The following is a 23,322-nucleotide window of genomic DNA, read 5'->3' as shown; positions in this document are numbered from 1 at the left end:
AAGGCTGGAATGGGCTACAAGACCATCACCAAGCAGCTTGGTGAGAAGGTGACAACATTTGGTGCCATTTTTCGCAAATGGAAGAAACACAAAATAATCTCCCTCGGTCTGGGGCTCCATGCAAGATCTCACCTCGTGGAGTTGCAATGATCATGAGAACGGTGAAGAATCAGCCCTGAACTACACGGGAGGATCTTGTCAATGATCTCAAGACAGCGGGGACCATAGTCACCAAGAAAACAATTGGTAACACACAACACCGTGAAGGACTGAAATCCTGCAGCGCCTGCAAGGTCCCCCTGCTCAAGAAAGCACATGTAGAGGCCCGTCTGAAGCTTGCCAATGAACATCTGAGTGATTCAGAGGAGAACTGGGTGAAAGTGTTGTGGTCAGATGAGACCAAAATCGAGCTCTTTGGCATCAACTCAACTCGCCGTGTTTGGAGGAGGATGAATGCTGCCTATGACCTCAAGAACACCATCCCCACCGTCAAACATGAAAGTGGAAACATTATGCTTTGGGGGTGTTTTTCTGCTAAGGGGACAGGACAACTTCACTGCATCAGGGACGATGGACGGGGCCATTTACCATCACATCTTGGGTGAGAACCTCCTTCCCTCAGCCAGGGCATTGAAAATGGGTCGTGGGTTGGTATTCCAGTATGACAATGACCCAAAACACACGGCCAAGGCAACAAAGGAGTGGCTCAAGAAGAAGCACATTAAGGTCCTGGAGTGGCCTAGCCAGTGTCCAGACCTTAATCCCATTGAAAATCTGTGAAGGGAGCTGAAGGTTCGAGTTGCCAAATGTCAGCCTCGAAACCGTAATGGCTTGGAGGAGATCTGCAAAGAGGAGTGGGACAAAATCCCTCCAGAGATGTGTGCAAACCTGGTGGCCAACTACAAGAAACGTCTGACCTCTGATTGCCAACAAGGGTTTTGCCACCAAGTACTAAGTCATGTTTTGCAGAGGGGTCGAATACTTATTTCACTCATTAAAAATGCTAATTAATTTATAACAAGATGTGTTTTTTTCTGTATTATTTTGTTGATATTCTGTCTCTTACTGTTCAAATAAACCTACCATTAAAATTAAAGACTGATCATTTCTTTGTCAGTGGGCTAACATACAAAATCAACGGGGGTCAAATACTTTTAGCCCTCACTGTGTCTTTCAAATAAGAATGACAGGAAATACCTGCAAAGCCAACTGTCATTAAATTTTTTTGGAACTATTTGCAAAGTGTACAGCCATTTTTAAATGGTTCATCCAGTATGGCTGAAAATACCTTCATATTTCTGTGTGTTTCACAATGTTAACAAGCTGTTAGGTGAGAACATTCTAGATTCTAGGGGTTGTTAGGATCTCTCTTGGTCTAGATATGGTTTGTCTCCATTAAATATTAGTAATTTAGTTGACGCCCTTATCCAGACGGACGTACAGTAGTGATTGCATACATTTCCAATCTGTATGCAAACACAATTTCATCTTATCCTTCCTTACTTTATAGATGGAGAGCTGTATGCTGGTACAACCAGTAATTTCCAAGGAAATGAACCCATCATTTACAAGAGCCTTGGCCAAGGTGCTGCCTTAAAAACAGAAAACTCCTTGAATTGGCTGCAAGGTAAGTTCAGATCTTCAGGCAGCATTTCTGTTATCTGCTTCAGGTCATGTTCTACTTTTCCTTTTTTTACAAGTAGAAACTATAGACATTCCTGCATAAACAGTTTCCCCCTAAACATATACATTGGTAAATGCTAAAAAGCCTACAAATAGTGAACTATTCTGCCATGGTTTAAACCCTCTTTATTTCTGCATAGCTGGCTCCACTTGTCAACTTTTTCCCTGCCATAAGGCAAGGTCTACAGTGTATCAATATCACATACTGCAGCAATAGGCCTAATTCATCCAGGTGTCCAGCAGAGAGGTTGGTCGTGTATGTTTTGGTTCCTCAAAGCTGTGTTCATCGATAATGTTAAAACATAACACATGTTTTTTAAATTCTTGCACCATATCATGGCTCTATGTTGCCTCATGGACAGTTGCTGGTCGAAGCACATTTCCTGTGTCACAGAGCCAGAGGACTGTGTATAAATCCTGCTATAGAGTTCCTTTTGGCCAGCAGATCAAAAGAACAACGGAAATTAACTAGTGCCATGAATCAAGACTCAGTAAAAACAGTTGATCAGAAGAACAAATTGTAGTTTGTTCTGAGTCTGGAAACAAAACGACTTTGTCTGTTTAGATGCATTTTTTTTAAAATATGATAGACATTCAGATGAAAACATCATGAATGTTTTGTCCATGCTAAAATGTTGTTGACTTTGAGGGTTAAATGACAAATCTTAACTATAGGCCCATAAGAAAGAAAATCTTGCATGAACACAATAGAGACAAGCCTCAGATGTCACAGTGTTATTCACACTTTGCATAGCTCTCAAGAATTGTAGGCATTTCAGTGGAATGTTGTGAAATCAACACTGACAAGAATTCTTGATGCAAAATCAGTAAATCACCAGAAGCCTTTTTCAGGATATATTTCTGTCTTGGATGTCATGATTCCAGGTTGAAGTTTCACCCTGTTCTTTCTTTTTTTGTTACTTCAGACCCAACTTTTGTGGGCTCTGCCTACATCCAGGAAAGCCTGCCCAAAGGCAACCCAGTGGGAGATGACGATAAGATTTACTTCTTCTTCAGCGAAGCGGGAAAGGAGTTTGATTTCTTTGACAACACCATTGTGTCCCGCATCGCTCGCGTGTGTAAGGTAAGTGACGCTTCAGCGGCGATGGCCTATCTAAAGAACATCTTTCCCTTTGAGCGAACCCCATGGCCCACTCACTTTATTAGAATCAGAGAAGGAGGAGGTTGTGTGAGTTTAAGTGTGTGTGAGGTAAGGTTTTAAGGTTGGGAGGGGTTGGGTTCACAGGCTTGTCTGGAAGGCATACAGGGGCTCGTGTTGTAGAAAAACAGTCCTTGTTCAGATCATCCTCTCCATGTCCCTTTGTTCAGTAATCAACTCAACTGATGTCACATTTCAGCAAATATTAGCTTTCAGTCATGATTCACAGCAGAGCTAAAATGGTTTTCTACACAAACTAGGAGACATGGGTGTTTGCATACTAAAATGTGTACTGTAGAACTTGGACCCCTTTATTTCAGTTTTCAGTATTTGAATCATGGTGCTGCCACCACCATGCTTCACTGTGTGTATGGTGTTCTTCACTGTACGTTTGGCGCAAAAGTTTTTGTGCCAAACATACCTTTTGGAATTATGGCCAGAAAGTTCAACCTTGGTTTCATCAGACCATAACACATTTTCTCACGTGCTTTTGGGGGACTTGATGTTTGTTTTTGCAATCTTCAGCCAGGCTTGGATGTTTTTCTTTGTAAGAAAAGGCTTCCATCTTGCCACCCTACCCCATATTCATATGAAGAGTACGGGAGATTGTTGTCACATGTAGCACACAGCCAGTACTTGCCAGAATTTCCTACAGTTCCATTAATGTTGCTGTTGGCCTCTTGGAAGCCTCCCTGACCAGTATTCTTCTCATCTTTTCATCAATTTTGGAGGGACGTCCAGTTCTTGGTAATGTCTCTGCTGTGCCATATTTTCTCCACTTGATGATGACTGTTTTCACTCTGTTCCATGGTATATCTAATGCTTTGGAAATTATTTTGCACCCTTCTCCTGACTGAAATCTTTCAACAATGAGATCCCTCTGATGCTTTGGAAACTCTGTGGACCATGGCTTTTGCTCTGAGATGCAACTAAGAAAATGAACAGCTGAACTTTATTTGTGATCTATCAGAGTCACTTTATATGATGGCAGGTGTGTAATGACTTCTATTTAACATGAGTTTGAATGTGATTGGTTAATTCTGAACACAGCCACATCCCCATTTATAAGAGGGTGTGCACACTTATGCAACCAGGTTATTGTAAGGTTTTTCTTTTTCTTTTTTCCCCCTCAAAGATTTCAGTTTGTTTTTCAATTGGATTGTTCACATTATAGGTCACATTAAAAGTGGAAAAAGTTGTCTCATTCTTTTACATCTCAAAAACCAGGCACTTTCAAAGGGGTGTGTAGACTTTTTATATCCACTGTATGTATTGTTTTCATATTAGATGTCTTAGCATTTATTTTTGATAGGAGATCAACAGTACTATTGGGCCTCTGACATAATTAGGCACATGCAGTTGTGTTTTTGAGTCCAAGGCTCCAGTGGACAGCACCTCACCCTTCCATACATAGCAAACAAACATGATGATTCCGCCAAAGCCCATTATCAAAGTTAATTAGAAAATATTAACCATGATGAAAATGAGCTCTGCTTTTGGGCAGCCTCACAAGTCATTTTCAATTGGGTCTGTGTCTTTCTAATTTAATTTCCTCCTCAGCCACACACATGCTAAACCCCTTTAAGCCTTCTACCCTTAGTAGGGATAGGCATGTTTTCCATTACACTTCCAATGGAGGATTATTTTTCTTTTTTCTTTTTGTTTGTATTTTTCAAACGGGTTTCAAACAGCTACTGTAATATAATGTTGACTGGCCATCCGTCCCCGACTTAGCCAGCTGCAAGAAAAGAATGATTATATACAGGGGCTGTCTGCAGGTGTGTCCTGACGCTGAATGGCAGTTAAATGGATACTAGCGTGTTTGCCACTGTCAGAATGAGGCTAAAGGACACACCCTTCATTTCCCCCTGAAATAAAACACAGGATGATGGTGAAGAGGCAAGCTTTCAATCAGTGGTTAGGTTTGAACTCAGAGTACAGAGCATCTTGCCCACAGCACCTGCTCCTTCCTACATCCCACCATCCAGATCATTGTAGTGTCTGTCACGGAGGTGCCCTTAAAAAGCTTATGGTTGGGGTGGTGCAATGTGTTGGTGAAACTGGTCAAATGGTTCATTATGTGAAAAGGCGGTTGTACACGCTTGACAAACTAATAACAATTAAACAACACTGTGGTCACATAAGTATTCGCCCTCTACAGACAAACAAAAATTATTGACTTAAGAAATCCCATGGTACGTTACATGGAATCTTTCTGTGTGAAATAATAGTGGTTGACATTCTTTTTAAAATCCTCTGTCCCTCTCACCTACAACTGCAAGGTCCTTCAGACAAGTATTGAACTTCTAACTCAACTACAAAGACTAGGGAGCTTTTTGAAAAACGTGTCTTAGTCTTCTTAACACCAGACACCAGGAGAGGAGTGAACCTGTGTTTCAGAACAATAACCTGCAATGCAAGGACACACTTATTACTGCTCTAATTCTGTTGGTAACCAGTATTTAATAGCAATAAGATGTCACATGGGTTTGTGGTATATGGTCAATATTTATTGTAATAGATACAGCATACACAACATCCCTTGTGCCTTATTGGTTATATTACTTTTGTTAGGGTGAATTACTCGCTGTACCATTGGGCATATACTTCCTTTCCTGCACAAACAATGCCTCCTCACTAACATCAGTCAAAAGTTATAGTCCTCCTTTCTGTCTTACTGTAAGTCTCTCTGTTAGCCGGAGTTACTTCCCTGTTGTTCTGCTCAGGTGTTTACAGTAGACCTTTCCCCCCGGACAGACCAGCTAATGAAAATATACAGCTGTGCAGAAGACTGAAAAGACAACATGCTTTGGTGTTACTAAAACGCTGACTACCTCAGTGTTAGAAAGGAAGACTTAGAGTATGTAATGAGTTAATTAATTGAGTATTTTCTATCCAATAATGAGGAGGAGAGAGTTTAGATACAAACTCTCTCTGGTATTAAATAATAACTAGGTAGAGCCAGGAGGAGCAGAGCAGGAAATATATGTTCCTCATTATCTGCCTGGGTTAGTACACCAAGTAATTGCTTCAGAAAGTTACATTAGTCACGTGTCATTTCCCTTTCCTATTCAGCGATGTCATTTTCCCTGATTAATGTTGGGCTGAGGGGGACTCATATGAAGGCACACATTACAAGGCTCTGGGTTATGAAGACCAAGACTTGTTTTTGTTTTTCCTTACTCCTCTGGAAGGCGGTTCTGTGAAAATGATGTACCGTTCCTCCTTCAGCCGTTTGATTCTCTTCAGATCTACGAGTCCCAGACAAGAATTGGAATAATTGCCGCACTCTGAGCCGCAGACTCAAATTAATGTTAAACAGACAATTATAACCCTTTTTTCAATGCTATGTCCGCAACCAATCCATGAAGTTAGCCCATCTGTTACACGTTGAAGAAACAGCGTTCCTACTGAAGCTGTTGGGCTGACAGCTCATTACCTTCATGCGGAGGTTGTAGAGGGTCTAAGCAAATTAGATTTAGAGAGTCTTCTTAAAAGAAAGGTTTGGTTGCTCTGTTTGCGTGTCCAGCCCACCATGCCCGGCGCTCCCCCAGATGCACGCAGCCCGTCAGGCATTGGGGTGCCACCGACACAGGTTCACATCGGTTGTGTCAGTTGAGAAGCATTGGGCATGAGCAGTGGCATTTTTCTCGTTCTCATCGAAAAGCATTTGGCCTCTCTAGTTCCCCCAGTGTTCTTATCCCATCCAGTTGGGTTGTCTTGTATTGTTTTCTTGACCTAGAACTCCATTGCCCTGGGAGGGATGTGGGTTATGGTCCGGATCTGTGGCACTCAGTCTGCTGCTTTCACTATGGGATTATTGTCTCTCATTTAAGTCAAACTGTGCCGTGTTTGTGTATATTGTGTGCTTTGTTTCAAGGTTAACAGCTAGGGTGAATCATTTCAGACATCATACAATTATATATATATATATATATATATATATATATATAGTATATTAATTGTATGATGTTTACCTGTTTATATTTCTGATATATGAGATATACATATTTGAGGACAGGTAATGTGAACAGGTAAACAAGCAAAAAAAAAACAAATTTATTTATGCATGTTAACTGACATGCCATCATTCAGACCAATATTTAGATCAATACTATTAAATTCAAACCTAGATATAATATTTGCGCCCTCTACTGGACACTGGGCTGCTGTTATAACATGATGTTTTCATTGTATGACAGGGCGACAAAGGCGGAGAGAGGGTGCTGCAGAAGAAATGGACCACCTTCCTGAAAGCCCAGCTCCTGTGTTCGCTTCCTGATGATGGCTTCCCCTTCAACATCATCCAGGACATGTTTGTGTTGACGCCCAGCCCAGAAGACTGGAGGAGCACTGTGTTCTATGGGGTCTTCACCTCACAGTGGTGAGAAAAACATTTTGATCAAATACCGTTAACATTAGATCAGCTCCCCTGTGGGTGTGGAGAAAGAGAGGGGGAAGAGGACGACACTATAGCCTAGAAGACAGTGTGGCCTAACTCCTGTGATGTGGCGTTATCCCAGGTATAAAGGGGCCTCTGGCAGCTCAGCGGTGTGTGCCTTCACCATGGACCAGGTGAACGGGGCCTTCAATGGCCGTTACCGGGAGGTCAACCGGGAGAACCAGCAGTGGTACGCCTACAACCACCCGATCCCAGATCCACGGCCGGGAGCGGTGAGTTATCACTGCCCTCTGCTGGGCAACTGACACAGTAATCTTGGTTACGTGCCAAGTCAGACATGTGTACGCAGGCCCTCATTCCAGCCTGCCCCTCAGTCACGTCTCCAATCTGAACTAAACATCGGTGCCTGAGCAGCTATATGTCCCTCCTCTGTCACTGGCAGTCCTTCTCCCTGAAGGCCTGATGTTATCAGAGCTGCTGTTGCTGCCTTCATTTCCTGGCAGCCTTATCACAGCTGAAATCAGCTGAAAGATACAAACACAGATTGATGGGGGCTCGGCAGCGGGGAGTAGCGTGGTTGTCTAGTGTGTCTTGTTGCCCAGTGTGAGACTTCCTGTGCTCCCACTGCAGTGCATCACTAATTCGGCTCGGGACCAAGGCATCCCCTCCTCTCTGCACATGCCTGACAAGGTACTGAACTTTGTCAAGGACCACTTCCTGATGGACACCGTGATCCGCAGCCAGCCCCTCCTGCTGAAACGCAGCGTCCGCTACACGCAGATAGCTGTCCACAGGGTCCAGGCCCTCCACAAGCACCACAACGTCCTCTTTATCGGAACAGGTACCATGAAAATACTCTGCTGGGTAGACTCTTCCCTATATGGTATGAGGGGCGATAGCTGTCATTAATTAACCACTCAACTCTTATCGAATTCTCTGGCAGATGACGGGAGGCTTCACAAAGCCATCAACATCAATAACAAAATGCACATCATTGAGGAGATGGTACTTTTCACGGACCTGCAGCCTGTCCAACACATTGAACTGGACTCTGAGAAGGTACAGTATGGTGCAGAGTTCTGGAGCGTGTCCCTTTAGTGGGGTTAATAATGAGCTCACTAAATGTCGGCACTGGCAGCTTAGGGGGCCCCTGAGACGTGAGTAGAGCCAGAGCCTAAAGTCTCACAGTCATTGAGATAATTGCTTGCAACTTCCTCTCCGGGGAACTGAAAACAGATGGGTTTTAAACATTGTGACACATTGTGAATCATGTCCTGCAGGACTCTGTGTTAGGACTCTGGGCTGTGACCCTGTGTTAGGACTCTGTGTTAGGACTATGTGTTAGGACTATGTGTTAGGACAATGGGCTGTGACCCTGTGTTAGGACTATGGGCTGTGACTCTGTGTTAGGACTATGGGCTCTGACTCTGTGTTAGAACTATGGGCTCTGACTCTGTTAGGACTCTGGGCTGTTACTCTATGGGCTGTGACTCTGTGTTTGGACTCAGGGCTGTGACTCTGTCACAGTGAATACATGGTCCAGGTCTCTACATTTCTGAATGTCTGTCTGGTTGTATCTCATCTACAGGGCCTGCTGTTTGTATCCTCTTACTCTGGCCTGGTAGAGGTCGCTGTGGCTAACTGCTCCAACTACCAGAGCTGTGGAGAGTGTATCCTGTCCAGGGACCCTTACTGTGCCTGGGCAGGGAAGCAGTGCCTGGATGTCAGACTGAATTCACCAGAAATGTACGTTCCCCCCAGACCACCAGCAACCATTCTTTATAAATCCATGAGTGACGCAGAAGAAGGGGGTTGGGGCATGACCAGGCAAACCCTTTAACTTTCATAATGACTCATTTAACTTTCCAGAATATTAGGACAAATCTACGGAGCCCTGGAGGTGACATTTAATGTTTGTTTTTTTATATAAAATGTGCTCTTGTTTTATAAAACGTGCTCTCATTTTTTTTTAAAGTGCTCTAGTTTTTCTGAAAGAACACGGGCACTTTTTATAAAACGAGAGCATGTTTTAGAAAATGAGACCACGTTTTAAAAAACAAGAGCACACTTTAAAAAACGAGAGCTTGTTTTATAAAAAATGTAATGTCACCTCCAGGGCTCTGTACAAATCAACATAAAAAAGTGACAATTCAGGAGAATGAGTTGTTTTACATGTACATGTATATTAATTTGCTTCCGCCTTGTGGAAGTTAGCTGAATTACAACAATATAATATAACAGTTTGCATTCAAATCAACTCTTTGTTTAACTCACTCAATACACCGTTTCTCTTTTGTTTGACCAGCATTTGTACCATTCATTCTATTAAAAGGTGATTTAGATGCCTGGTGATTCCTTACGCTATTTAGTCCTTGTTTTCTTGCTTTGAGAGAAAACAAAAATGAGGGAACTGACTTTTAGCAATCAGGAAATCACAACTACAGTCGCAGATGTGCCTATCCCTATCAAGGGCAACATTTTATAGGGAGGACATGTTTTCTCATACATTTTGTTGAGGTTGCTGGTGGGAATCAAACGCACAACCTTGGCATTGTAGGTTCAATGTTCCGCCAGCTGTGCTGCCCAGGCCTTCGTACATGTTATATTGGTAGACCCTGTAGTCTGTTGACTGGGTGTGTGGTTCTGAGACAAGTGTGTCTCATTCAGCCTTGTGTCTGTGTCTTAGCCACTGGCAGCAGGACGTGGACGAGGCAGACACTTCCGGTATCTGCGACAAGACACAACCCATCCCTCGGTTCTCTAAATCCCCACCAACATGTGAGTTCTGGACCCCGCTCAATACTGTAACCACACCAATGACATGCTGAATCAGTATTCACAATACTAGAATGAACATGAACCTTCTGGTGGTGGGATGAAAGGTCAGCTAATTTGGTCAGAGAGTTGGTCAACCATGGTTTCCAAGTGCTATGAGGAGATATTTTGTCAAATTATTCATTTGAAAATGTAGCTGGACTGTATGTTTGTTAGCTAAATAGTCAGACAGTTTGGGAGGAATAGTTCTTTTTTTATGTTCTGCCAACATGCCAAAAACATTAGGTGCAGTTTATCCACACTGGTTGAAATCAGTTAATAATAGGATTTAGATAAGTTGCATTATGCAACAAGTGTCAAGGATAACATTTAATCTGGAGAAAAGTCTATCTTGTACTATAGATGCTCTACAGGCTATCTACAGACTAGCAGTAACATTTCAACTATCCATTATTACTTATACTATGTACTTATAGTCTGCTTAGTCTGTTTATACCCATGTTTATATTCTAGAAGATGTTTAAATCGAAAACATTTGATAATGAATCCCTTTTTTAGGCTGTTCCATACTATCATCGTTTGTACCCAGCTAATGTGTTTGGTTAATTCTCATGAGTCCCACTCAGCTATCAGAGTGGCCATACTGTACTAATGCAGTCCATTTTAATAACGTGTCGGGGACTTCACAAAAGAATAATGTTGTTTTCTTTTTTTTTTGCCCACAGCGTTATCTTTGTGCCAGTTGATAATGATACCGGCCAATACGTTCAAAGTGCTACCCTGTAAGCTGCGCTCCAACCTGGCGGAAAGGAGGTGGGAGTACAGTGAGGGCGCAAGTCACTTTCTGTACCCAGGCCCAGATGGAGGACTGGTGGTGGTGGCCCAGGCTGACAGGCAGGAGACATATGAGTGCTGGTCAGTGGAGGAGGGCTTCAGGCAGCTGCTGGCCAACTACTGCGTGAAGGGGGAAGCCAGGCAGGAGAGCACCACCTTGAACGGCCGCTCACGTACCCCTCTGGTTCCAAAGGAAGAGACGATTATCCTCCCGGGAGAGACGCGGTCGCCGCAGGTCAACACCAAGACCTACTGGAACGAGCTCATTGTGGTGTGTGCATTGCTGGGGTTCTCCCTGGTGGTCTTCTCCTTGTTTGTGGTGTACAGGAACCGTGAGCGCATGAAGTCCATGCTGAAGGAGGGGGAGTGTCCCAACATTCAGCCGAAAAAGCCCAGAATAGTGGGCAAGCCGACAGAAAACTTGCCTCTGAATGGCAACAGTGCAGTTCCAGCATCTGTGTCGGACCACAAGGGTTATCAGGCCCTCAATGACAACTACATCTGCAGCACGTCCCCACATGAATGTTCATCGCCGGAAAATAGCAAGAGCTTCTCAGAGTCGGAGAAGAGGCCTCTGAACTTAAAGGAGAGCACAGTAGAGATTTCCCCCACATGCCCGCGGCCCCGGGTGAGACTGGGCTCCGAGATTAAAGACTCCATTGTGTGAGGACAACTGTAGGTGATTTGAAGCACAAGATGGTACCGCGAACATTGAGTGACTAACTTTAACTGTAAAGAAAAAGAGACGTGGTGGAAGAAAGACTAAAAAGGAGGGTACACTGGGAATTCTTCACAGGGGTGGGGCGTCTCATTACGCCGATGTTGCACTTTTATCTTTTTCATGTAGTTTCTGTAGTCGACTCTCATTTCCTTGTTATACAAACTGCCATCAGACTATTACAACTGCGCGGTGATGCTCTCGGTGGGCATTGGGCACGTCGTGGATGCTGTCCTTAAAACAGTCGTCGTGGTTTTGTCACATTTGTGGCACTTAATCCGTCCAAATGATGTTGTCATTATATTGAAAAGCAGAGTGTTGCCGTCGGTTCACCACTGACCAACTACTCTCACATCTACATCAACCGTTAGCATGGGCTTATCCCTTCACTGATCCCTTCACTGACACAATAAATACTCGATAACAACCTCTACCACAGATCACAGAATAGTAGAGTAGGCTTTTTTCTGAGGACCTTTTATACTAGTGCTCAAATACAGTTTAATACTGTGGCTGGTCTTCATCTCCACATAACCGAGCAGACATTAGAATGAAACCTACAGGCCAAAAGACACGCTGGCCATCCCAGAGAGACAAGGAGAGGAACCGATGAGGAAGGATGGAAAGAGGGAGGGACCACCTGGAATGAGCTGAGTGGAAAAGACCACGCTAGAGAATAGCATACTGTACATTTAAGAACAGAAAGGTATTGTCTTCTAGACCCTCTGCTCTGCTTTATGAGGACATTACAGGATTAAGTACGGACTCAGTGATTCATGTCTTGTTAAGGATGATGGAGAGTGGGCAAATCGAATGGAGAGTTGCACAGATAGGATTCGTACGCCTCAAGGTTTTGGAAGATACTGTATGGTGCCTAAGTTATGTGTACGATTGAAATTCACAGGGTTGAATTCTACCCCTGAAATGACAAAAGACCCTAGACCGGGTATTACCATATTGTTCATTATGGAGCAGACAGACTATGCAATGCACATAATGTGATGTGGGCAGAAATGTCACACCAAAAGAGAATCTCACCTTGAGACTGTGCAAGCACAAAGGTGTCAACACAATCTGGATTACTGAGAATCAGAGGCATTATACTTAAATAGAATTACGTATGCAAGTGATCGTGAGCCATTTCTGTGTCTAAGGCTGGGGAAGAGAAAGAGACTCTATGCCTGGAGTCGTTTTAGCTTTGCTGGGGTCCTGGTGATATGTAAGATAGTGCCAGTTGGGTACTGATTCCTTCAGTCCAAATGTGTATCACTTCCGGCATCAAGTTGGGCAGTGAAACCCGTTGAATCAGTTGCTTTGAAGGCCCTGCCCTGGCCCTGTCATTCAGAAGCCAGTGAACAGCAGTGGTTACTAAAACAGCTGGAGTGTCAGAACACAATATAGTGTCAGCCTGCAGAACTCTTGGTTACGTTGATTGGGACACAGAAGATACTGCGTTGTTTTTGTGTATTTTTATTGATCCCCAGTCCTGGTGAGTGGGGGGTGGGGGCAGTTTAACTTCCTTGATTTATGTAAACAAAGTCATTATTTTGTGCCAAAAAACATTTCTTAGAAGGTTTCTTTCCTAAGAAACACAACCGTAATGGCAAATAAATGCGCTATGTTTATTGGGCCTGACTGATTCACCATCAAGGAATAAATGCTTAAGTCATTCACAGTGTAACCATTGAGTGCATATGAATTCGGCCATATGCACCACCATTGCCACTGGTTCAGTGACATTAACGACTGTAAACTGGGCTTTACTAACATGGAGCCAAGGCAAACACAACAATTGTGAACTAGTGTTTTGGAACTTTTTTTTTTTTTAACGTTTTGATTATCAATAATCCAAAAGCAAGGGCTTTCGTTTAGGCATTGCAATATCTAATAATAGGTTTACATTTAAACTGTCCATGAGTAAAATAAATAATAATTCTTAATTTGCAATTACATATTCCAAAGATTTATTTCAGTGCAAAATGTGGTAAATATGGACTGTACCAGATTACATTATGGAATGTAGTGATACAGATTTTCCAAAACAATAACTTAACTAGAACAATGTTGGATGTTATTTAACTTAATTTTTTACAAGGGACATACAATTCCTCAATGTTTTGACAAAGTAAATGTGCAAAACTCATAGTGTTAAAGGACTGCCACATCGGTGTATATAATGTACATTTTTATTGTATTTGAGAGGACTGGTGAAAGTATAATTATTGTGGTCAAAGAACCAGCAAACACCTTCACTAACCAGGCATTGTTTTTGCACAGAATGTTGGAAAGCTTTAGTTCAAAGCACAAATGGGGATTTTGTTAAGAATGGTGTATTATGTTTTCTACTCATTTTTCATGCCTTCAAGCTATATTCAAGAATCATGAGTGGTGCCTCTTGGAATACCAGTTGTCCGCTCCTGACCTTGTGACATTACTCAATCACATAGAAAACCAGCTGGCAGCATCATCTGTATGAAAAGTATAACATTCACTGTCCTATACTGGGCATGTCCAACAATACTATTACAACACTGAGGAAATGCCTTTAGATTATGACCAGTATCAGTGCAAATAACATTGTGTCATTTGAGTGACACTTATTTGAACCACTGTATTTTCAATTATATATTCTCAGCCTGTATAGAAATATCCTACTGGCATTGTCTAATACTAATAATTGTCTCAAACTCTTGTAAGCTCCATCAGGGTTTCAAAGACTCTGTTGCAAGAGTCATTGAAGGGTTGGAAGTTGTAACAGTCTTGAAAACCAAACATATTTTTTATTTTGTGACAAACATTGCAAGTAAAGAAATGGCAGCTGATCTGTTGAGTTTAATGGTCTAAACTCAAAACAATTAGACATTACCCAAATCGGGACCTGTGAGAGTATCTATCATAATAGGCTTGTTCAGAAAGACAGACTACAAGGCTCTTTTGTTTTTCCGCTGCTCCAATTTAATTATACTTACATAAGGTTTTTGAAACTGCAGTTATAAGCTGCAACTTGCAGTAAAAAGGTACCTCTGTTGATTAACTACTTAAGTCATGCTTTTGATTTGTGACCGCCTATCAAGTTTTTATGTAAACATATTTTTTTTTATTGAGCTGCCAATGTAAAAACCTGTTAACTTTATGTTTTGTATTATAAATCACTACTATTTCAGTTGTTTTTATTGTTCTGTACATAAAAGCACTTTATTTTATTTTTCAAATAAAGATAATTGGATTCACTTTGTTCATGAATTTGATAGATTATCAAGAATTATGCAATGACATGGAGATTAATCTCATAGTAAAAAAGGACATATGGCTTATTACATTGATCTTGTTTATAATGCTGTGGCAGACCAATAGAATATAGAACATTATAATTTTGTATCATAAAGAGTTCCCTACTAAAGGGATCAAGATATTAGACATGCTCAATTCTGATCTAACGCTGCCAATTTGAGGTCACAATCATATTAATAGCTTTTTTTATATATATATATTTGTGATGCCCAAATAATTGTTACAACCCTATGTAATTGCAGCCTATGTTATAGTGATTGGGAGATTCAAACATTGGGACATCGAGACCTCTGGGACACATCCACCCACACGTTCTGTTTCTTCCCACATTGCTCACTCAAGTTATTAGGTACCAAAACCTTAGAGAACATTCCTTTAGCCAACAACTACGATGCGATTGTACGCACGGTCTTGCCAGAGCAAGTATACCCAGAGGCCAATATGGACTTCCCATCGCAGACTCCCGGGCATGACCAGCGGCGGCACACCTTGGTATTGAACCAGGGCTGTTATGGCCCCTGAATACTACAATGTTGTTCATTAGACCTCTGCGCGACTTGGGAGTCCATCGACAGTTTCCTAAGATGTTATTGTACTATAAAAGTAGGAATGTATACAATTGTTATTTTCTTGTACAGCATCTCAATGTCAAAATATACAAGACATTTTATCTCTTCTATTCTTTGACCAGCGAAAAATGAACAGTCATTGTGTCCTCTGTCAACACACCATGTCACTTTAAGGTGGAGCACTGTTTGCTGACGAATTCCACCAGGCTCATTCTTGCATTATCACCATGAACAAATAAGTCCAGTCAAGTGCTAGATTTTTCATAGCGTTTATGTCACGCTAGTGAAGGGCAGTATACTTGTAGGTATGGCTCAAGATATGACGGGGTAGGGTGGGGCGAACGAAAGACTATGCCGTGCACACAGCGCAACAATGGCAGGCAGGCCAGTAATCTTGATTAAGAGGGGAGTCCACACCTGAAAGGACAATACAAACGTTGGTGTCATAGGCAGGGATGGGCTGAAGTACAAAATTACAAAGTACCCGTAAAGACCAATGCATCCATATGAATGGCAAAATACATGGGCAAATTATTGTATTAATTCAAAATAGGTAAGTAGCCCCATAATAACATAATTTCCTGTTATCCCTGTTTGGTGCAGTAGTTAGCGCACTTGACATTGAAAGCCTACATCCTGGGTTTGAGACATGGCCTTCTAAACATCACTGTACATTGTATAAATTAAATGCATTTGAAGAAATATTTTCCACATGTATTAAACAATATGTTTAGTATGTATTTTTTAATACATTTTCAAATGCATCTACAACATTTTCTGATACATTTTACATGCATTTGGTAATATATTCGTAAATACATTTACTTAAATACATTAATTGGCCATTTTGTGTTCTTTTTAAATGTATCCCAAAAATGATTAAAAAAAATATATTCAAAATGTATTTATTTTCCGTACGGGTTTTTCATGTTTGCTTGTACATTTTGGTTATTTTGAAACTTCTCAGTCCATATTGCTACGCATTTTCTGGTAACAATGACGTGGAAAATGGGGACATAATTCTAAACTACCATAAAAAACGTAAGCAAAGGAAATATATATATTTTTAAAACAATTAGGCCTGTCAAATAACTTTTTCTGGAAATTGGTACGATCCGTGTCACGTCATAACTATGGATGTGAAAAGATAGGCCTATTCATACATCAAATACACCATTTTATATATTGACAAGAAATAGGCTAGTCCAGATGGTTGTAAATCAGTCTGCCCGTAACAGACTTTAACGCCACCCTCACCTTATTGGCGTTGTATTACCTGTCCCGGTCGCACTAGGAGGTGTGTTTTGCACTGAGTGAATGCTGATTACATTCCCAACACCGCACGAGCCGGGTACGTCGTGGAAAACCCACACACCGGCGAAATCGGTTGTAAACAAAAATAATTAGCACGTGGAGTCAAGCAGATTGCTTTTGGATTATAGCGCGGGTCTGACTTTCTAATTAAAACGTAAAATGTAAGCATATTTTTTACTGAAAATAGATGTTGTATGTTTCTGAATGTAGCCCATCACCCAAGGACGCACCACTGTTTTGTTCAATGAGGCGGTTATGCCTTGGCAGCTGGCGTAATCATGCCAAATCGAGTTTACGTTCATTGTATTTGAGTGACACACATAACGTTTGATTCGGGAAGGGTGCTCCATCTCACTTTCGTCCGATGACGTGGCGAGCAATATAGCCCATTGTTCCTCTGTCCAGCGTAATAGAACTTCTAAATTTGCATGCGAAAACGATTACCGCCTTCTTTGCTTTCCCAGTCACTTCTGGACACCTGAGCAGCGGATGCCCGTAAGCAAATTCCGAGTAGCCTACTGCTGTAGGATAAGATAAAAAAGTGTCGGGATCAAATGGTGTTAATAAGCTAATTGCCCATCTATCGATTTTTTTTTTTACACAAGGTGTTATTTCCAGAGTACTTGATCTAGCCACATTTGTCAAAACACAAAGCTATGGAAAAACCCAATCTCCAGAGACTGTTTTCAGCCTGTGACATTAATAAATCTGGTATGATTGAGTATGACGACTTCACAGTTGTTTGTCGAGAGCTCAATGTGCCTGAGGAAGAAATCAAAATGTTATTCAATAAATTCGGAGCCAGTGCAGATGGACGTATCGATTACAGCAACTTTTCTTCAAGGTTTCAAGAGGTTTCAGAAACATTGGACTTAGCCTCTTTTGGAGCCACTCCTCAAAACGAATGGAGTCAATGGGACGAGTTTCAGAGCAGATTGGACGATACAACAGGTCTCTCAGAAAAGTGAGTCTGGTTGTGATCGTAAATGCTGTTGACAGAAATCCTATAATATAAAAGTCGATTACGTTGGTGTATTTTGTAAATGTTTATCAATTCCTCTGATTTTTACTTCATAGAAAAACGGTTTTCCATGTTCTCTCGACTTTCTTTCAGGCTTCGCGATCAGTTGGCTGCGCTGTATGAAGCCATTTACTCCACTTTAGAACCTACCGGTATGTTGCAACAATTTGAGGAACTTGTTGAAGTTCTTGTCTGTGAGAACAAGGACCACAGACTTGAAAGTGAGCAGCTTGAAACCACTCTGAGAAGGTAAGGGTGTTGTCAAGACATTGATAGGCTCAGATATTAAGGGGTGTGGGGAGGAATTCTCTTCAGAAATAAATAATCAATCAAATATTGTGGGAAAATTTTCTCTTCGCCCTCTTACTGGGTTCCAATCAATGTTGCCATGTTACCTCAATCCTGCTTTTTTATTTGGACTGAGCATAGTTGATAGCACACCTTAATCTTAGATTTCATATAGAGCATGCTAAGATTTATAAGCATAGCAGGAAAATGTTCAACCATTAATTTGGTGATACTGTGTCAGATCAGGATTTATTCAAAAAGGGTTTGTCTTAATATCCATGTTTTTGATTAATTTAGAACAATACGTTAAGAGCAAAATATTCTCTATCAGTGTTCATTAATTGAGAAAAATGGGTGTCATGATTACACTCCTATTGTGCATGTGTGTTACACACACACACAGTGATGCAAAAACTTTGCCCTGCTTTAAAAAATGTGGGACATTAGTGACATTTCCCAGGAAAGGACATCCTGTCAAAAACGTCCAAGAACAAAGCGTAACATCACACAGGAGTCACAAAGCACCCTAGAACATTTACAGGCCTCTCTTGCCTCAGCTAAGGTCAGTGTTAATGACCCACCATCAGAAAGGTACTAGGCTAAATGGAATTCATGGCAAAGAATATTGGAAACCAAAAAGCACCAAGATGATCCCCGAGTTCTGGAACAATGTTCTGTAGGGAGATGAGTCAAAAGTGGACCTTTCTGGGTAAAATGGAACCTGCCATGTCTAGCGAAAACCAAACACTGCATTCTACATTCATACAAAGCTCATACAAAAGTTGTGTATGATGTCCAACTGGGTAGTGTAGAGGCCCGCCCTCAAAGGCTACCACTAGAAGAAAATACATAGACCATGTATGTTTGGACCCAAAATGTTTTGGGGCAGTTTTGAACAGACATGAAACACGTGAGCAGTGTGTACCTCTGTGTGCTGACAGAACAGACGAGCTGAACAGCAGTCAGCTGCTGGAGCTGGAAGAGGACATGCAGCAGCAGCTCGCCCGTGTAGAGGAAAGGGTGAGGGAAGAGGTGAGGACTGACCGATGTCAGTGTAGTACAAATCCTTCCAGAAATTAAACATTCAGCTCAGGCTTTCGTCGATTTCATTGAAAACCGAGAGAGTCAAGTAATGTGGTCTTATAAGTGGGGCATGAAGTGTGGAGCGAAACCAGGGACACTTCCGTGCAGCACTTGACACCGGTGTTTATTCATGTGCTGCATTAACTATTAGAGGACAAGCAGCTAGCTGAAACTCTTAAAAAGGCTCCTCTATAAAGCTCTATGAAAGACCCTTTTTCAGTCGAGAGCCAATATAAGCCAAGTTGTCTCTTCTTGGGTTTCATTCTGTAGGAGCGTAAAAGAATGGAGGGAGTCATGGCAACACTCCAGAAAAGGCATGAGAATGAGGTGGCAGACCTTCACACTGCTGTGGACAGGTTGTTGAAGGTAGACGTGCTCCCTGTGAAACAGGCATATTGTTATTGGTGTTAAAGTTATTAGATTTTTCCTGAGAATTGCCATATTAATTTACACTGCTTTACATACCAGGTTTTAGGCAGTCTTTAAGTGTGAATATAAGTATAGACAATGCTTAAAATTTCAAATAATTTGAACATGTCATTGTAGTGCCAAGAGGAATCTGAACACAACAATTCCAGGCAAGATGTTGACAAACTTCACCACCAAATGAGTGAACGAACTCTGGTACGTTGGATAAACTGAAGGTGGATAAACTGTACTAAATGTATCTTGAGTCCTCTTTACATTTATATTTAATTGAATTCTCTCTTTCCTCAGGAAAATGAGCAGCTGCGGAGTTCTCTGTTCCAAGCTCAGACAAGCCTCTCCATTCTGCAAGTAGAGTTGGACAAACTGAAGAACATGTATGCAGACCAGAAACTTCAACATGAGAGGTAAGAGCTCCAACTTCATGCATAGGTCCACCAAATCCAGAAATAAATACATATTTATTGCTGGATTTGATATGTGGCTGGCTGATATGTGCCCAAATGTTTTAAAATTATTTCTGTTTTACAGAGAAAGTGATGACCTCAAGAAGCTGGTTATAGAATACCAGTCTTACTCCAGTCACATTGACATTCTTCAGTAAGTCTGTCCGACCTGATTGTTGGTTAGTGTTTCCTTTCATGAGCAATGTATGATGTATGAACGATAACTCTAGTCTGAAAGGTGACAGACTGGTAAAACACTACGGAGTACTTTAATAATAATTACTATTATTATTATTATTATTATTATTAGGGCCATGAACCAAAAGCTGTATGACAGCAATGATGGATTGCGCTCTGCTTTAGTCAATGATGTGGCATCAAGTAAGAAAAGGGTGAGTCCTTTTTGTTTTAATTCAAGACAATTATATTTGAATGATTAGAGCATAAAACACCTAAGTCCTCTCTTCATTGTTTAAGTGGCTTTGTTTACACAGTGCTACAAATCCTTCTCCCCACAGCCATCCTCCAACACTGAAATACAGTCTCGAAGAATGAAGCCAGTTCGACAAAGCACGTTTATAAAGTAAAGCAACTAGTATCCTAAAACCTAACGTGAATTGACGACTTAACTCATGTTTAATTTTTCATGTGTACTTTTCTCAAGTTCAGACCCAGAGCACACGGATGTAGGCTCTAATAACATTACAAACCACCAAGTTGCCGGCTGGGCTGACCGATACCTGGACAGTGGAGTGTCCCTGCCAATAGATGTTACTGAAAGCACAGGCAGTGAGTCTGACAGTGATGAATCTACAGAAACGGAACACCGCAGTTATTCATATGTGCCCTCAGACATTGAGGTAAGGGTAACGGAAACGTTGGCCAACTGCAGTGTTCATAGTTTCACATGCTAATATGTGAATTAATATCCTGCACCAGACATCAGACCAGAAATCTGAAGGAAGTCAGAGAAAACTACCGGAAGCTCCCAGCAAAGCTAGTTCCATTGCATCTTCCATCCGGAGACGCTTGTCTGCTTTTCCCGCTAAGGTAAGGCATTGAGCCGGAATGCAGTTTTTGATGGAAAGCATAAGGAATTTGTGAAGGAAGACTTATTTGAGATATGCCGCAGACAGTTTCTGCATTATTCTACATAACTGTGATGCTATTTGGTCTTCAGCAAACGGAAGCAGACATTTTTAACACGGGTGGCCCTGCTCCCATGTACCGGATAGTTCTTGCAGGAGATGCAGGATCAGGGAAGTCCAGCTTTCTATTGAGGTTGAGTCTCAATGAGTTCAAGGGAGATATTCAGACAACATTGGGTTAGTAGATGTACAGCAACCATTTATTTAGTAGTGGTAGAATACATTCAGATGTGTGGCCATTACACTTACAATGTTGTTCACAGGAGTTGATTTCCAAATAAAGAAGATGCTGGTGGATGGAGAAAAAACCAACCTCCAGATATGGGATACTGCTGGACAAGAGCGGTGGGTTCATGTACTTGAACACGTCATGGTCATGAAATGTTCTTGTGATGTTGCACTAAACATACAATTCTGTACAGATTTACTAGTCCTATCTTTTAGTTGATGGGAAGGAAAGTGTTGTTGCTTTCATAATAACAAAGTAAAAGCCTTAGCTGTTAATCTGATATATTGGACAGATTCCAAATAATCATGTTATGACACAAACAGAATCAGATTTCTCTCTTATTGCAGCTTCCGCAGTATTGCCAGGACTTACTTCCGTAAAGCCCATGGAGTCTTACTGCTGTATGATGTGACTTCTGAGCGCAGCTTTCTCAATATCAGAGAGTGGATGGACCAGATTCAGGTAGCAGTTAGGGTTGAGGAGCTTTATGGTCTTCAAATGGAACACCAAATGAATCGCTAGACTAATGTCTTCTATGCAGATGTTTTAAGAAGTTACTATGTTTGAAGCCATTATGGTCTTTGATCATTATGCATATGCGTTATTAAGAAATTCTCTAAAGAACAACTTGTCCTGGTTATTTTAGGAATCCACAGTTGAGAAAGTACCAATGTGTTTGATTGGGAATAAAGTGGACCTGAGAGAAGAGTGGCCAGAGGGAAGTTGTGTAAGCTCTGTCGATGGTGAAAGGCTGGCTAGGGTAAGGCCTTTTTTTACTAGTCAAAATGGCTAGAAGTTCACAGGTCAATGAACGAATTCTTTATCAGAATTTGTATTTCAGACATACAATGCCCTATTCTGTGAAACTAGTGCCAAAGAGGGAACTAACGTAGTGGAGGCAGTACTACACCTTGCAAGGTAAGAATCCTGGGTGTTCAGTGCAATACTGAAGATATTACAGCTCCGGATGAAATGAAGAGACCACTGCACCTTTTTCTTTTCTTTCCAAAAAAGTTGAGAAGGAAGGTTTTGAGTGAGGACCAGAAAAGTTTAAATTAAGAGACCACTGCAAGTTGAACGCTTCTGTTCCTCACAAAATGTTTCCCTTTTAAACCTTTTTGGAAAGGTTGCAGTGGTCTCTTTAAATATTTATATATACAGCTCCGGAAGAAATTAATTCATATAATTAGCCACTAGGGGCAAAAGTGAGCACATTTAAAGTGCACATTTAAAGTTTGCAAGGATGTTGTGATCGAGGACCATAAAAACAACCCTGACCTTCAACTCTGATGGTTTGCAAGTTCAAAACCCTGTAGAGGTGATTTTTGTTGTTACATTAACCCATAACCCCATTACTGTGATACTTGACCTCAAATATAATTCATAACTTGTAGGTTTTTATAGATTTGTTTTAGTAACATGATAGGTTTCTGCAAATTTGAAACAATACATTGTAATGTTACAAACCAAACAAGTGTCTCATGTACATGTCACGTATTCTTCTAAAAATAGGTTGACAAATTCTAGAGCCCCTTCCCATACAATTTCCCCTCTTCCATGTTAATAAATGAAAACCCATTATCTTACCTTATTTTCCTAATAGAGAAGTGAAGAAAAATGTGAAGCTGAGACGGCAATCAGAGTCACAGGTGAAGTTGATTTTGAGCAGTTCAAAGCAAGCTATGACCCAGTGCTGCAGAATATAACTACCATGGCCCATCACATCACCAGAAGGAACTCAGAAATGCATCTACTGACTGGAAACTAGCCAGGATGCAGTCTATCCTCTGCACTTGTGTAATGCTTCTGCTCCTTGTAGCTGAATGTACAGCATTATCAAATAGTATTGTAAAGTTATCAAAATTGTAAATATATTTTCATGTTTTTAAAGCTTTATTTGTGTGCAATTATCTGATGTTAGAAACATGCAGAAATT

The 23,322-nt window shown here is 41.3% G+C and overlaps 2 protein-coding genes across 6 annotated transcripts in view; both read left to right on the top strand.

The window, feature by feature from the left end:
- The window catches only part of sema4ba (sema domain, immunoglobulin domain (Ig), transmembrane domain (TM) and short cytoplasmic domain, (semaphorin) 4Ba), a 72,266-nt gene extending 58,870 nt beyond the window's left edge, over positions 1 to 13,396 (top strand). For all 4 annotated transcript variants that reach the window (XM_020040617.3, XM_010901623.4, XM_034288452.1 and 1 more), the window contains 9 exons: positions 1,511 to 1,627; positions 2,610 to 2,767; positions 7,045 to 7,226; positions 7,366 to 7,516; positions 7,875 to 8,085; positions 8,188 to 8,303; positions 8,833 to 8,990; positions 9,931 to 10,022; positions 10,745 to 13,396. In XM_020040617.3, the coding sequence (XP_019896176.2) occupies positions 1,511 to 1,627; positions 2,610 to 2,767; positions 7,045 to 7,226; positions 7,366 to 7,516; positions 7,875 to 8,085; positions 8,188 to 8,303; positions 8,833 to 8,990; positions 9,931 to 10,022; positions 10,745 to 11,520 (1,961 nt within the window). In that variant the 3' untranslated portion in view covers positions 11,521 to 13,396. The remainder of the gene's footprint in view (positions 1 to 1,510; positions 1,628 to 2,609; positions 2,768 to 7,044; positions 7,227 to 7,365; positions 7,517 to 7,874; positions 8,086 to 8,187; positions 8,304 to 8,832; positions 8,991 to 9,930; positions 10,023 to 10,744) is intronic.
- Positions 13,397 to 17,069: 3,673 nt separating this feature from the next.
- On the top strand, positions 17,070 to 23,265 carry zgc:162879 (ras and EF-hand domain-containing protein). 2 transcript variants are annotated; one of them, XM_010901625.4, is made up of 17 exons: positions 17,070 to 17,709; positions 17,860 to 18,015; positions 18,996 to 19,086; positions 19,408 to 19,503; positions 19,684 to 19,761; positions 19,855 to 19,970; positions 20,095 to 20,163; positions 20,320 to 20,401; positions 20,528 to 20,592; positions 20,674 to 20,869; positions 20,949 to 21,059; positions 21,190 to 21,334; positions 21,421 to 21,502; positions 21,734 to 21,848; positions 22,033 to 22,146; positions 22,257 to 22,304; positions 22,990 to 23,100. In XM_010901625.4, exons 1-16 carry the CDS (start codon positions 17,402 to 17,404, stop codon positions 22,272 to 22,274), a joined length of 1,842 nt encoding a protein of 613 aa, XP_010899927.2. In that variant the 5' UTR covers positions 17,070 to 17,401; the 3' UTR covers positions 22,275 to 22,304; positions 22,990 to 23,100. The 2 variants fall into 2 exon arrangements, with proteins under 2 accessions (XP_010899927.2, XP_010899926.2); XM_010901624.4 differs by having other exon boundaries at positions 17,080 to 17,709; positions 22,228 to 22,304; positions 22,990 to 23,265.
- Positions 23,266 to 23,322: the final 57 nt, after the last annotated feature.

The sequence above is a fragment of the Esox lucius genome, chromosome 19 (assembly GCF_011004845.1).
Source record: "Esox lucius isolate fEsoLuc1 chromosome 19, fEsoLuc1.pri, whole genome shotgun sequence".
Classification (NCBI taxonomy): Eukaryota; Metazoa; Chordata; class Actinopteri; order Esociformes; family Esocidae; genus Esox; species Esox lucius.
This window is presented reverse-complemented; position numbering and strand designations above follow the sequence as displayed.